Source organism: Mustela lutreola, chromosome 1 (genome assembly GCF_030435805.1).
Source record: "Mustela lutreola isolate mMusLut2 chromosome 1, mMusLut2.pri, whole genome shotgun sequence".
Classification (NCBI taxonomy): Eukaryota; Metazoa; Chordata; class Mammalia; order Carnivora; family Mustelidae; genus Mustela; species Mustela lutreola.
The window spans coordinates 10,272,575-10,287,074 of NC_081290.1; the positions used below are offsets into that span (position 1 = coordinate 10,272,575).

Sequence of the window (14,500 nt, forward strand, 5' to 3'; positions counted from 1 at the left end):
ACCCCAGACACCTAATTTTATACATAATGATGCTGATGCAAAAACAGGCTCATGAACCACTGAGCAAGAGAATGTCAACAAATGAAGACTAACACAGTCCAGAATTAAGAGACTGTTCATTTAGTAAAAGGAGGTGCTCCTTCTCATTGGGGTATTTGCAGCAGAAAGTAGGTGGGAGATCATATCAGAATCACCAGTGGAGCTTTTTCAAATGACCTCCCTTAATATCCCCCTAGCGCAACATGGAGCTAAAGGATACAACCTCTAATGGCTACAAGCACGGTCCACTTGTTAGTGAAGGTTCTGTTTTTATCCCAGTGAGCCCTTTATTACCCCAAGACCCTGTATTTGCCTATAACTCTGCAAATTGTCATGTTGACAAGACATCCAATGAAGCTTTTGGCATGGAAGGTTTGTTACTAATAATTTTTAAACTTAATACTAAGATGACATATTGAATGGAGAACTAAGAGCCTGGAATCTTCCATACAGGAGTTGACTTGTTTCTCTCCTCTCATTCTAGACTTCGGCATTGTCTGCCAGGTCCTGTGAAAAGGACTCTCCATTCCCAGTACACCCAGGAACTGCTGAGTGCTGTACCAGAGAGGGCCTTGAACGGAAACTCTGCATGGCTACCCTGAGGCACCAGCCACAAGAATTTCCTACCTACGTAGAGCCAACAAATGATGAAATCTGTGAGGCATTCAGGAAAGATCCCAAAGACTTTGCTGAGCAGTAAGCTGCTTTTATCTTAAGTGAAAGTTCTCAGGGCATAAAATATCAGAAGTGTGTCGAATCTAACCCTTTCTACACAAACACCTCTTCTATAGCAACCTGGATAATTTCCAGTAAGAACTTGACTCCTACCCAAGACTTCTCATCTCCATCAGTGCTAATTATTATAAATGTCTTTCTCAGACATAGATGAAGTCAACTCTCTAAAACTCCAAAACTTGATTCTGTTGTCTGAAGCAGAATCAGTTGGATTCCCTCTCTATGTGATGTTTTCAAATATTTGACAGCTATTGGGATTCTCCTTATGTGAAGAATCCTTACATTCTCCATCAGATAGGTGCTTCCCCTATTTTTGTTAGTTTTTGCAATCTTCCAAGGCTAATATAAGAATATACAACCTGGCTACTCATGAATATTAAACAATGAGATGGTCAAAGTTACATGTTCACTTACGTGGTATAGCAGGTCACGTTCACAACTGTTTCTAGGGATGTAAGAATAAAAAAAAAAAAAAGCTTTTCTGAACATTAAACATTTCAACTGTGTACAGCAATACACTTGTTTATGATAATGACAAAATACATATACGAAAGCCAAATGCAATGTCCTTCAAATTGGTTTTAGAAGTTTGAAATTAAGGTCATGATTTTATTAAAAAAAAAAAAAAATCCATTGGCTTTCTCATCCCTGAAAATTTCAAAGAGGATTTTGCCTAAGATTTCAGAGTATCCTATAGACCCTTAAGGGCTTATGTTCCTAAAAATTAGATTTCAGCAAATAAGTGAGCCTACACATAATTATCAAGAATAGTAAACTGGGATAGATCATGAAAGGTAAATGTATCTCATTTTAATTTGTTCAATCAACATTAATAAGCAATTACCATGGGCCATGCAGCTGGTAAACACTAACCATAAAGAGACCAATAACCTTTCCTCTTAAGTAATTCACATGGAAATTTGAGAAATTAATGAAAATACTGATTAAATGTGACTAGTATTAAAACCCGTTCTTTAAATCCTTGGTGCTTTTTATATAATAAAACTAAACTAATGTAATGAATCCTTTTCTCCATTAAAATCCTTATGAAAATGTAGATTCTGCTTCCTACAAAATGTTTTAACCAATCTTACTTCCTTCTCCACAGATTTATGTATGAATATTCCATTAATTATGGACAAGCCCCTCTATCGCTCTTAGTTGGTTACACCAAGAGCTACCTTTCCATGGTAGGGTCCTGCTGTACCTCACCACACCCAACAGTATGCTTTTTGAAAGAGGTAAGTATCATTTGATTATGTAGTTATGTTCTATTTTTTTTCTTCTGTTAATGCCATTCATCTTAAATAATGAAAGTTCAGATTCTAGAATCAGTAGAGCTTTCTAAAATGCCTCTTTTACATGTTGTTCACTAGCAAAACAAACATAACTACCTCTAGAAAGGAATATCAGTAAGTTTCTTTGATCAGAATTCAGAATTTCCTGCACACTGTATTCAGTGGATCTAAACCATTTAATAGGATTCTCTCCCTTCTTTTCTAGAGACTCCAGATGAAGCATTTATCACTTCTCACCACCATGTCAAATAGAGTCTGCTCACAATATGCTGCTTATGGGAAGGAGAAATCAAGGCTCAGGTAAAGATTAAGCATCACCAGTATGTTTAGCCATTTTTTTCTACAGTATCTGTAATATTTGGATGCTCTGAGAAAATATTTGTAATGAAATATATACACCTTAGTCTTACGTTCCGATCACTCACAAAAACACAGTCTAGTTCTTTTCCTCTACATAAAATATGAATAAATAAGGCTATGTTGGTAAAACACGAGATTTGCTTTTAATTAACCTTTCCACATACAGATGGAAAAACTGGTAGACCACTAGAAACTGTTTCTTCAGTATTCATGTTAGTACATATCACAAAAACAAAAACAAAAACAAACTCGTTTGTTCATCACTTGTTACTTCCTTTGCCTATTTTTTTCCCTTACATGAGACTTCCTAAATTCTTATTTGTTCTATGAAGTTTTGTGGTATATATAATGTATATCTCTTAAGATTTGTGAATATATTCTAATTACTTTATTTGTAACCTTCACTTTGATTGTGTGGCTACTGTTAACAGTATATTTTAACTTTGACAGTTTCTATGTTAACACAGTTCAGACTTCTAGACTTCACAGATTTATCTCTCCAGTATCTACAGTCTCTAATTCTTTTTACTCTGATCAACAAGCTTTTTTTCCTCTCATGGTAATGAGAAAAAAAAAAAAACTATTTTGTGCTGGCATCAGATCCCAAGGTTCTCTAGTGGTAATAGAAACTGCTTTCTTAAGTTCTTTAAAAATAATCTTTCAATAGAAACATGCAGATATTAAATGGCATTTTCCCTCTAGTTTTCCTTTTGAATTACAATGGTGTATTTGGCAAATAGAACATAAAGGTTTATAATGCAAAACCTCTCATAAAATGTATATCTGTCTTAATCATTAACTTATTAACTTGCATTAGTGTCTGGGAATTTATCCCAGGGAAATAGTATTGAATGTGAACAAAGACTTAGCTGATATATTGCTGTACCATTTCTTTTTAAATACAAAAAAATTAGAAGATTCTCCATTTTAGGGAAATTAGGAAAACTCTCTTAGTTATAGTATATCCACATGAGAATGCTATATGGCTTGCTATAATGCTATTGTAAAAAAACATTTAATGAAAGCTATTAAGTACTGACAAAAGAAGCTGAAGAAGATACAGATAAATGGAAAGAGATTCCATGCTCATTGAATGGAAGAATACTGTTAAAATGCTTAAAGCAAGGTACAGATCTAGTGCAATCACTAGGGATAACCAATAGCATTTTTACAGCAATAGAAAAAAAAAATTCTAAAATTCAGATGCAATGTCAAGGGACTCTATATAGTCCTAACAATCTCAAAAAAAGGAAAACAAAGTTGGAGGCTTCAGACTTTAGGATTTCAAAACACACTATACAGCAATAATAATCAAGATGTTATGGGACTGTCATTAAAAAAATACATATGAACTAATGGAACAGAGAGCTCAGAAATACACTCTTACATATTTGGCCAAATGAATTTCAACAAAGGTGCTGGGACTATACCATGCAGAAGGGACAATCTCTTCAACAAATGGTGCTGGGAAAATTGGATATCAACATGCTGAAGAATGAAATTGAACTCTTATACACATAATAAAATTATATACACATAATAAAATTCAAAACATGATTAAATCTAAACATGAGGTCTAAGACTAGAAAACTCTTAGAATAAGACAACAAAAGGGTAAGTTTCAGAACACTATATTTGACAATGATTTCTTACAAATGACCAAGGACAGACAACAAAATAAAAAATAGATAAATAGGACTACTTCAAACTTAAACTTCTGTGTGTAAAAAGACCATCTACAGAATGAGAAAATATTTGCAAGTATACCTAACAAGAGTTTAATATCCAGAATGTAAGGGGCTGCCATAGCTCAATAAGAAAGTATTCAATAAAAAATAAAAAAGTAAAAGGAAAAAAAAAAGAAAGTATTCAATTCTGTTTCATCACGTTGTTTAAACAATTATCCAAGAGGTATATAAAAGGCAAACAAGCATATGAAAAGATGCTCAGCATCACTAATCATAAGAGAAATGCAAACCAAACCACAAAGAGAGGTCACTTCACACCCATTAAGATGGCCACTCTCACAAAACAAACTGAGGGTTGCCGGGGGGAGGGGGTTTGGGAGAAGGGGTTGGGATTATGGACATTGGGAAGGGCATGTGATTTGGTGAGTGCTGTGAAGTGTGTAAACCTGGTGATTCACAGACCTGTACCCCTGGGGATAAAAATATATGTTTATAAAAAATAAAAAAATTAAAAAAAAAAAAGATGGCCACTACCAAAACAGAAAATGACTGTTGACACGAATATGGAGAAATTGAAATTCTTGTGCACTATTAATAGAAATGGAAAATGGTTTAGCAATTATAAAAAAACCATATGGAGTTTGCTCAAAAATTTAAAAATAGAACCCTATGATTCAGCAATCTCACTTTTTATTCAAAGGGGTATCTCCAAGAGATATTTTCATACCCATGTTCATTGCAGCATTATTCACAATAGCCAAGAGGTAGAAGAAATCCAAATATCTATTGATAGATGAATAAAGCAAATATAGAATATACATAGAATGGAATATTTTGCAGCCTTGAAAAAAATCCTGTCACATGCTACGACAGGGATGAATGCTAAGTGACATTATGCTAAGTAAAATAAGCAGCCACAGGAGGACAAATACTGTAAGACTCCACTTCTGTGTAGTATCTAAAGTAGTGAAAAATCATAGAAACGAAGAAAGAAGGTAGCTCCCAAAAGACTGGAGTAGAGGCTGTCAGGATTTAATGGGTATGCAGTTTCAGTTTAGCAAAATGAAAAGACTCTAGGGATCTGTTATATTTACAGCTATTTACTTACAGTAAATAATTTTAACACTACTGAACTATATATACACTAATAGTTAGGATGGCAAACAAGGTTTTGTGTTTTACCACAATTTAAAAAGAATACTTAATACAGAAAATATTTCTGGTATATTAAGTGAAAAATGCAAATATATCAATAGTTTGGCAGAGTGTAATCCCTTATGAAATACTTAATACTTGATAGATGTTGTAAAATGCTCCAGGGTTATATACCAAAATATCACATTTATTAATTCTGTGGCTTAGGGCTATAGGTCTTTTTTTTTTTTAATCTGTGGTTTCTAAATGCATTTATAAGCCATTTTTAGAAGTATAAGGAGGGGCCACAAAAATAGGACATTGGCGTTATGAACAGGGACATTAGTACTTTATTGCTTTTTCAGATCTAACATTTTAAAGTCATGCTTTCAGGAGGTAAATCTGGCAAGAAGAAAAGCTGCATATCGGGCTTAAAATAGGATGCCTTAGGGATGACTGAATTTTGAATAGTGGCTCTAATCTATGGGATCCATCACACACGTAACAGATGGGTTCCATGCAGCTATTGAGGGCAAAGATTTGAAACATTATTTCTCCAGAGTGTAGGTTCATAATAACCAAGAAAACAGAATGTGGGTAAGCTAACAATTCATTTTTAACTGTTTAGCCATCTCATAAAATTAGCCCAGAAAGTGCCAACTGCTGAACTGGAAGATGTCTTGCCACTCGCTGAAGAGATCAACACAGTCCTCTCCAAGTGCTGTGAGTCCACCTCTGAGGACTGCATGGCCAAGGAGGTAAGAGAATCCTCATCATGGACCATGTACTGAGTGGTAGGCACTCAAGGTTGCTTCTCACTCAATGAATCCTTATGAATTTTAAGTGTATTGTTAACTCCATTCTATAGATAAGGAAACAAGGTTAACCAGGATGAATAATTTGAAGCTTTACAACTAGTAAGAAGCAAAGTCCATACACAAGGACAAGATCATCTAACTCCTGAGATCTTACTCTACCCACACAGCCCAATTCAGTTTAATTATAATTAACAAGTTATTTAACTTAATTATGATTTCTAAAACTTAGTATTTAAACTTCAGTCCCTAGGTAACACTAGCCATATAGTTTAAAATTTCTTTTTAGGGGAGCTCGGGTGGCTCAGTCTTTGGGCATCTGCCTTCAGCTCAGGTCATGATCCCAGGGATCAGGTTCACTGCTCGGCAGGGGGACTGCTTCCCCCTCTCCCACTCCCCCTGCTTGGGTTCCTTCTCTTGCTGTGTCACTCTCTGTCAAATAAGTAAATTCAATATTTTAAAAATAAATAAATAAAAATAAAAATTCTTTTTAAAATTTAGGTAATCTCTACACCCAGCATGAGGCTGGAACCCTCCACCCTGAGTTCAAGAGCCGCATGCCCTACCAACTGAACCAGCCAGGTGCCCCAGTAGCTGTATTTCAAATGCTCAATAGTATTGGACAATATAGACTCAGATCACTTCATCATTAAGTTCTACTGAACAATATTGCAACCTTTAGATTATCGGAAACTGCTCATGTTTATACCTGTTATAAACTGTGTCAGCTTTCTTTTCCCACCATTTCTCATTTATATAATCCTTTCAAGTGGATATGAATTTGAAGAGTTGCTTTATATAAAGGTTACTCTAAGTCTGTGGACCTCTTTAGAAATAGGTATGTAGTATTACCTGGTCTTTTTCCACTAAGAAAACAGGTCTGGGTTAACAGGTGTTTTTCTATAACCTGACTTAGAACCTTTCCTATATACCATGCCGGGGTTTGTAAGTCTCCCTAACCCTTCCTTATTTTTAATGAGGCCAACCAGGAAACTAATAGTGCACAAACTCACAATTGCTTTTATAGCTGCCTGAATACACAGTAAAAATCTGTGACAACTTATCCACAAAGGATTCTAAGTTTAAGGACTGCTGTCTAGAAAAAACGCCCATGGACGTGTTTGTGTGCATTTACTTCATGCCCGCCGCTCCAACACCAGAGCTTCCAGCCATTGAGTTGCCCACAAATTCAGACGTATGTGATAAAGGGAACACCAAAGCCATAGATCAGTAAGTACAGTTGATCAGAGTAATATTTTTCCTGACAGTACTGATATTCACTAGCATTAAATGACAAAGAAATTAAAGGTTTACCATTTCTTCCCATTCGTCTCTTTTCATCCAAAAAGGAACTAAAATATGCCGTATGTTGCACAGACCATCAACTGCATAAACTACGAGTATGTGCATATTCATGGCATAGAAATAGTTCACAAGTAGGATGGATTAATGGGTCAGAAAATTGCCAGTATTAGAGAGCGGAATTCAGACTAACTTTAGACTAATTTATATTTGTCTAAATATTTTCACAAATGCAAAGAGAGCAATGGAATAAGACAATGGAAGGATTTACACAAATCTACTTTCACAGAAAAGCCATTCAAGGTACCTACTTAATGCTTTATGTAGTGTTCATCGTATTATATTTACACAAAGGCTAGTTCCATATGCATTTGAAATAGATAGGTTTATATAGAATGTGTGTGTGTGTTTATGCGTGTGTGTGTGTGTGTGTGTGTGTGTAGCACACATAAAGCTTTAATTCAGTATTAATTAATCTGAATAGCTCCAAAGCAATTATTAATAATTTGCATTTTGATGAGACTCTTAATCCCACACCTGTTGATTTGGAGTCGGTTATACCTAAATCTTTTATTTTTAATTAAGATGCACAAGCCAGGTGATCAGCCTTCATAATAGAGGTCCAATTTCAAACATGACACACATACACCAATCTACTCATGTTAAAGCATATTCTCTCCGTCTCCTCTCATGCCAGGTATACATTTGAACTAAGCAGGAGGACCCATCTTCCAGAAGTATTCCTCAGTAAAATACTTGAGCCAACCTTGAAAAGCCTTGCCGAATGCTGTGACTCTGGGGATGCTACCGGCTGTATGAATGCTCAGGTACCATTCCCTACCATTTTCTTTAGCAACCTTGGTAGAAGGCAAGGGTTGGAAAATTGTAGCTCATGGGCTAAATCTGACCCAGTGCCCATGTTTGCACAGCCTGTGAGCAAAGCATGGTCTTCTATTTTAAAATGGTTTGCTTTTAACTTTATGACAAAAATGTAAAACTCAAAATTCAGTGTTCATAAAGTTTCATTACAACACAGCCTTACTCCTTGTTTACACATAGTTTATAGCTACTTTTGTGCCATACTGGCAGAGTGAATAATTATAGAAGAAACTATATATAGCTTACAAAACCAAAAATATTAACTATCGGGCCTTATGCAGAAAATGTCTGCCAATGTCTGATGTAGATAATGAACACATATCCTAATACATTAAACAAAATTCTGATTTAACGTCTTCTAGAACAATGCTTCAAGACAAGTAATTTTGTATGTAATTGTTTTCTTACAGGGCCCTCAACTGAAAAAGGAGTTATCATCTTTCATTGAGAAGGGACAAAAACTATGTGCAGATTATTCAGAAAACACTTTTACTGAGTATAAGAAAAAGTAAGGGATTTTTTTGGCGGTTTTCTCCACATTTGTCAATAATAGTTTGGTACTGTGATTTGAAAGTAGAGTTGAAGATTAAGATAAAGAAGAGATACTATCAAGAGTTTTAAAAGTAGAATCTAGTATCTATGTAGGAAGAAAGGAAGTCCTTTTCAGAGGGAGAAAAGAAGTCATGTGCTTCAGGTGAGAGGTGAATTAGAAACATAGCCACAGAAGTAGGAAGTATAAGACCCGCAGGAACTTGATTCAAAAAACAACAAATTAGCCCAAAGTTCATCAACATTCTTGCCCTAAAGCTTAGGTAGATGTCCCCATACATAATTGAGGAACTAGAAAACTGCTAAAAAAGTTACCTAACTTTACGGCATATTGGGTCTGACAAGACAACACAAACTTTACATCAGGTGTAGTATCACCCATGACCAACATGTGTTCTTTACAAATTGAAAATAACTAATCATCGGTCATGTTGTATGTGAGTCAACAGTCTTGTTTCTCAAGTAAGAAAAGAAAGACCACTGTAGTGAAAGGAATTTTACTGGGTTCCTAAAGATCCATGGCATTCCCAACTTCATTAAATAGATTTCTTAGATCCATTTCAAATCACCTTGATCAACACAGACCTAAAGCAAGCACAAATAGAGCTCCACAAAAAGACATAAGAATCCCAAAAGTAGGTCACTTCCTTCAGTGACCCCCATGAAGCCTGCTTTAGCAGAACTCTAAAAGAAAATGAAAAATTGTGAAAACCTTAAGTTAAAAATGCTTATTTCTCAATTGTCAGAAAATAGTATAGAATAACATTAAATAGTTAATACAAGTTTTGTACTCCAAGGTTACACTGGGCAACTAACAATTTACATAATCGCAATATATTAAAAATAACAATGGAATAGAACTGATGTTTGGGGTTATGAAATCAAAGGCTAGACAACTGCATCCAGGTATTTGAAATCCTGCACAACAGTACACACACACACACATCCACACTTTTTCTTTCTCCATTCTCAGTTCCTTCTGGTCTGACTTGCCTCCTCTTCCAACTTGGGACTTACTACTTTCAGGAATGCTTTTATGAGTCAACTAGCCCCTCATCCTTTTGTCCTTTCCCAGCACCCACCTTGCCTCAACTAGACAATTTTGGGTTTCTACCACCTCCCATTGCCCACAACTAGGCTGGCAAGTAGTTCCCAGAGAAGGTCATAAAACCAGGCTGAGTTACCCATTAGAAGAGTCAAGAGATACCAAGATTATTACAGACAATCCTGAGAACTTAAGTCCTAGCACCATCTTGGAAACTAGACAGAAAGTTAACTCATAGTAGAGCTAACAAGAGTCAAAGTTTCTGACCTTCTTTGTGTTTCTCCAACACAGCCAGTTGAGAAGGAGGCACACTGAAGGGGAAATTGTATAAAATAGAGAATAGAAAAAGTATTAAGGTGGCATAAAGTCCCATGATGAAAATACTCTTTAAGGAGCTTGAAAACTAGCCCTGGAGAGAAGATGAAAAGTCAGGAAGAATAGGAGAGGAAGGAGCCATGTTAATATCCTTGAGCAAGTGAAAGGGGGAAAGACAGGAATTCAATCCAGCAATGTGAATTGTAAGTCTACTTTTAGGATCTTAAAAGAGATGGAGATTCACTTTCTAACCTCGAATTGAGTTGCCAAAAATCACTCCACAGATCTGAAATTTAAGAACTATTTCCACTTTTTTTTTTTTTTAATTGTGAGAGACCTGGAGTAATCATCTTGCATCAGAAAGGTTTATAAAATACATCTAATAAAACTTTACATACACATGGTCTTTCAGACTAGCAGAGCAATTAAAAGCACAACTGCCTGATGCCAGCGCCGTGGAACTCCAAGGGCTGATTGACAAGCGCTCAGACTTTGCCTCCAAGTGCTGTTCCATAAACTCACCTCCACTCTACTGTGATTCAGAGGTAAGAAAACTTAACCCTCTACTTAGCACTGCACAGTATTTTAAGAACTTCTATACTCAGATTTACCGACTCCTTTATTACTGAGATGCCATTATGTGTCAGACTCTTCCTGACACTTTCATGGGAAAGACAAAACAATTACTGTTTCCTTGTTATGCTAATTTGAAAGCAAATTGAGGCAGTTGGAAACTTTGTTACCATATTCATAAACCCTATGTTAACAAAGTATACTGCAGTGTTTTTCAAACTGAAGGTTATAACATATTAACAGCTTTTTAAGACAAAAAAAGTGTGGTAGAAAGAGTCCATCTCACACAATGAGTGTAAATATTTGTGAATTTTACTTCATATATGTACATGCATATCCGTATCAGTACATAGAAATACTTTTAGAAACCTGGGTCACAAACCTTCTCTCTTAATCAAAAAAATTTAATTTTAAGAAAAAAGTGCAACTGAAAATTAATGGTCACTAATGTGTCTTTAGAGTAAGAGGTTCTAAAAGTTAAAAAGGAGTCATTTTCAATTACAAAAAAAAAAAAAATTTAGACACTATTGATTTGCTTCCAAACTTTAAAAGCTAAAGAAATCAAAAGTCACACGTCTTCCAATTACCCTCCCCACTCCCACTAGCTCTTGAGTTCACTCTCCTTTCAATGTACATGTTAATCCCCCTCCTCCTCCATTCCCTTTCCTCTATTCCCCTCCTAACTCTCCTTCTGTCCCTTAAATGAAATTTGCATAGATGCCAGGTCATTTATTTTTTTACCTTGTGCATAACAGACATTTCCAGCAAGCCCTTTCTTCTGTAGTCTGTTTGTGTATCCTTTCTACTACATCTGAGACCCCCGGTTTTCTCCTATAACCCAGTGTGAGGCAAGTACTTAGTGTTCTACCTTTATGCAGACTGAACCTACAAAGGAGGGGAGGAGAGCCCAATGTAAGCCATATGGGTTCCCTGCCTGTAGGTCTGATCATTCTCTGAGATTTTGTTAAATGTTTTAAACTAGGATGTCTTCTACCAAGTCAACTTGTATCTATCCCATTCCATGGAGAGAGTTTCTGTTGGCCTTTTTCAGATACAGGAAGCTCATTTGCATCTTCCATTTGACCTGTTACTCCCCAGCAGTCATTAATTACTTAGAAGAGTCAAAAAGATAACATTACATACACTTTACTGTGAATTTGGAGGTATTAGTAATAATTCCAAGAACTGTGTTGTCTCACCAATTCCACTTCTGGAATAGAGAGGCTGGGTTAAGAACAACTCTATGTCAGGGCACCTGGGTGGCTCAGTGGGTCAAGCCTCTGCCTTCAACTAGTGTCAGGTTCTCAGGGCCCTGGGCTCGAGCCCCACATCGGGCTCTCTGCTCAGTGGGGAGCCTGCTTCCCTGTCTCTCTCTGCCTGCCTCTCTGCCTACTTGTGATCTCTGTCTCTGTCAAATAAATTAATTAAAAAGTATTTTTAAAAAAGAACAACTCTATGCCAAAATAGTTTCTTCCTTTGCTTCCCTCTTTCTGCTTATGATATTAAATTATATCCTTTTCTTACTCTGGCCATAGCTGTTGAGATTGGACTGATTTTACTATTGTTTATTTTGTCATGTGTTGGGGAAACATCCTTTATGATCCATTATTGACTCAACATTTTTGTGTTGAAAAGAATTTAACTATTATGTAAGTCAATATTTAGGCTAATAATTTAATGTCAGAAGTCCTCTTCTATAAGTTGGATAAATTTGTGTAAATTCTTGAAGATCTTCATTTAAATCATGAAAATTACAAAAGCTTGGTTTCATCTTATTATTCTACCGTTTTCTATTTCTAATATTCTATTAGAGCACATTGAGAATACTTATATGTATATAAGTACTTTTTTATACTTAAAATGGCTTTTTAAAAGTTAGTCAAGTCTTAAATGATATGTTTGATAAAGGGTGGTATCCAAAATATATAAATAACTAGAAGTCTCAGTGGCCTGATGGATAAGGCATTGGCCTCCCAAAATATATAAATAACTTACAAGATACCACCCAAAAACTGAATAATCCAATTTTTAAAAATTGAATAAATGTCTATGCATGTCTTCTACCCAAGAAGCGATATGGATGACCAACAGACATATGAAAAGATGCTCAACATCACCAGATATCAGGGAAATACAAATCAAAATTCCAAGAACATACCTCCTCACACCTGTCAAAATGGTTAAAATTAACAACACAAGAAACAACATGTGTTGGCAAGGATGCTAAGAAAGGGGAACCTTCTTACACTGTTGGTGGAAATGCAAACTGGTACATCCACTCTGGAAAACAATATGGAGTTTTCTAAAAAGGTTAAAAATAGAACTGGTCTATAACCCAGTAATTACACTCCTAAGGATACAAAAAGTACTCAAAGGATACAAAAAATACTGATTTGAAGGGGCATAGCCCAAGTATCCACCTATTGATGAACAGATGAAGAAGAGGTCGTATATATACACACAATGGAATATTACTGAGCCATAAAAAAATGAAATATTGCCCTTTTCAACAACATGTTGGAGCTGCAGAGTATTATTCTAAGTGAAATAAGCCAATCAGAGAAAGACAAGTACCATATGATTTCCCTCCTATGTTGAATTTGAAGAAATAAAACATATGAGCAAAGGAGAAAAAAAATCAAGAAACAAACCCTGAGCTCTAGAGAAAAAACTGATGATCAGGAGAAGGGAGAGGGGTAGGGGCATGGGTTGAACAGGCAGTGGGGATTTAAGGAGCACTATCTGAGAACTGGGTGATATAGGGAATGCTGAATCACTATGTCATATATCTGAAACTAATCACTCTGCTGGAATTTAAAACTTAAATTTTAGGCAAGTTTGTGCTCTGAGTACTAACAATTTAGTGACGTTTTATTTGTTTCTGGCTGTATAGCACCTAACAAAGTCCTAATTAGTTTGCCAAACTGAGCTACATCACCTTGTTTTTCTGCTTAATATCCTAGGAGATCCTGATTTCTCTTCTAATTTGTACATTCACACCCTAGAACCAAACATATTAGTCAATCTTGTTTGTAGCCATTTATAAAGTTAGAACTCCAGATGAAGAATAAAAGTCTAGTCTTTAAATTCTGCTGGGAAATAGATTATGTTCATCTTTCATGAAAATGCAAGCCAAGTGAAATTCTAAACAAAAATTGGAGGAGTTGGATTGCTAGAATATTTGGGTCATTTTCAGCATTAAAATGCTTAGCATAAAATGGCTGAGCAGTCCCTTCCTTTACTACCAACCTACAGCAGCTGAATTAGGTTTCCTTATCCCAAAAAAATAAAATTACTTCACCTAGAATTTGTTACCAGCATATTTTGCTGAGAGTCCCAATTATTAAAAGGACTAAGTATTTATATTTTTACATTTTGTCAAAAAGCAATTTTTGTTATCAGTTTATCCATAGACACACTTTCCTTTTTGACATCATATAAGACAAACTGAACAACGGCACACCACGCGTGCTTCCTTCAAGTCTGTTGCTTTTCTATTTTTGAGTTGCATTCAGATTTTTTATTATAACACATTGCCATTTAGAAATGTTGTATTTTCAATTACGATGATGAAAAGACAGGCTTACAATGATTTTCTTACTTCATATCCAGCAAATGTAGAGCAGTGCTGCTGCCGAAGAGCCAATCTTTCAGTAATTGCTAGAGAAGAGGGAGACAAATGGAACGGAGGCTCTCGCACACATGTGGTTGTCCGGATTGCTGCGAGAAGAGACCCTCTGCTGTTTGTCTTAGCCCTTTATGTGTTTT

General features: G+C 35.7%; 1 protein-coding gene across 1 annotated transcript in view; it reads left to right on the forward strand.

Annotated features, from left to right (window-relative positions):
* GC (GC vitamin D binding protein) overlaps positions 1 to 14,500 on the forward strand; it is a 31,678-nt gene that overhangs the window by 13,143 nt on the left and 4,035 nt on the right. Inside the window, exons 4-11 of the mRNA XM_059159509.1 lie at positions 524 to 735; positions 1,883 to 2,015; positions 2,278 to 2,372; positions 5,883 to 6,012; positions 7,097 to 7,299; positions 8,069 to 8,198; positions 8,661 to 8,758; positions 10,572 to 10,704. Coding sequence (XP_059015492.1) covers positions 524 to 735; positions 1,883 to 2,015; positions 2,278 to 2,372; positions 5,883 to 6,012; positions 7,097 to 7,299; positions 8,069 to 8,198; positions 8,661 to 8,758; positions 10,572 to 10,704 — 1,134 coding nt within the window. The remainder of the gene's footprint in view (positions 1 to 523; positions 736 to 1,882; positions 2,016 to 2,277; positions 2,373 to 5,882; positions 6,013 to 7,096; positions 7,300 to 8,068; positions 8,199 to 8,660; positions 8,759 to 10,571; positions 10,705 to 14,500) is intronic.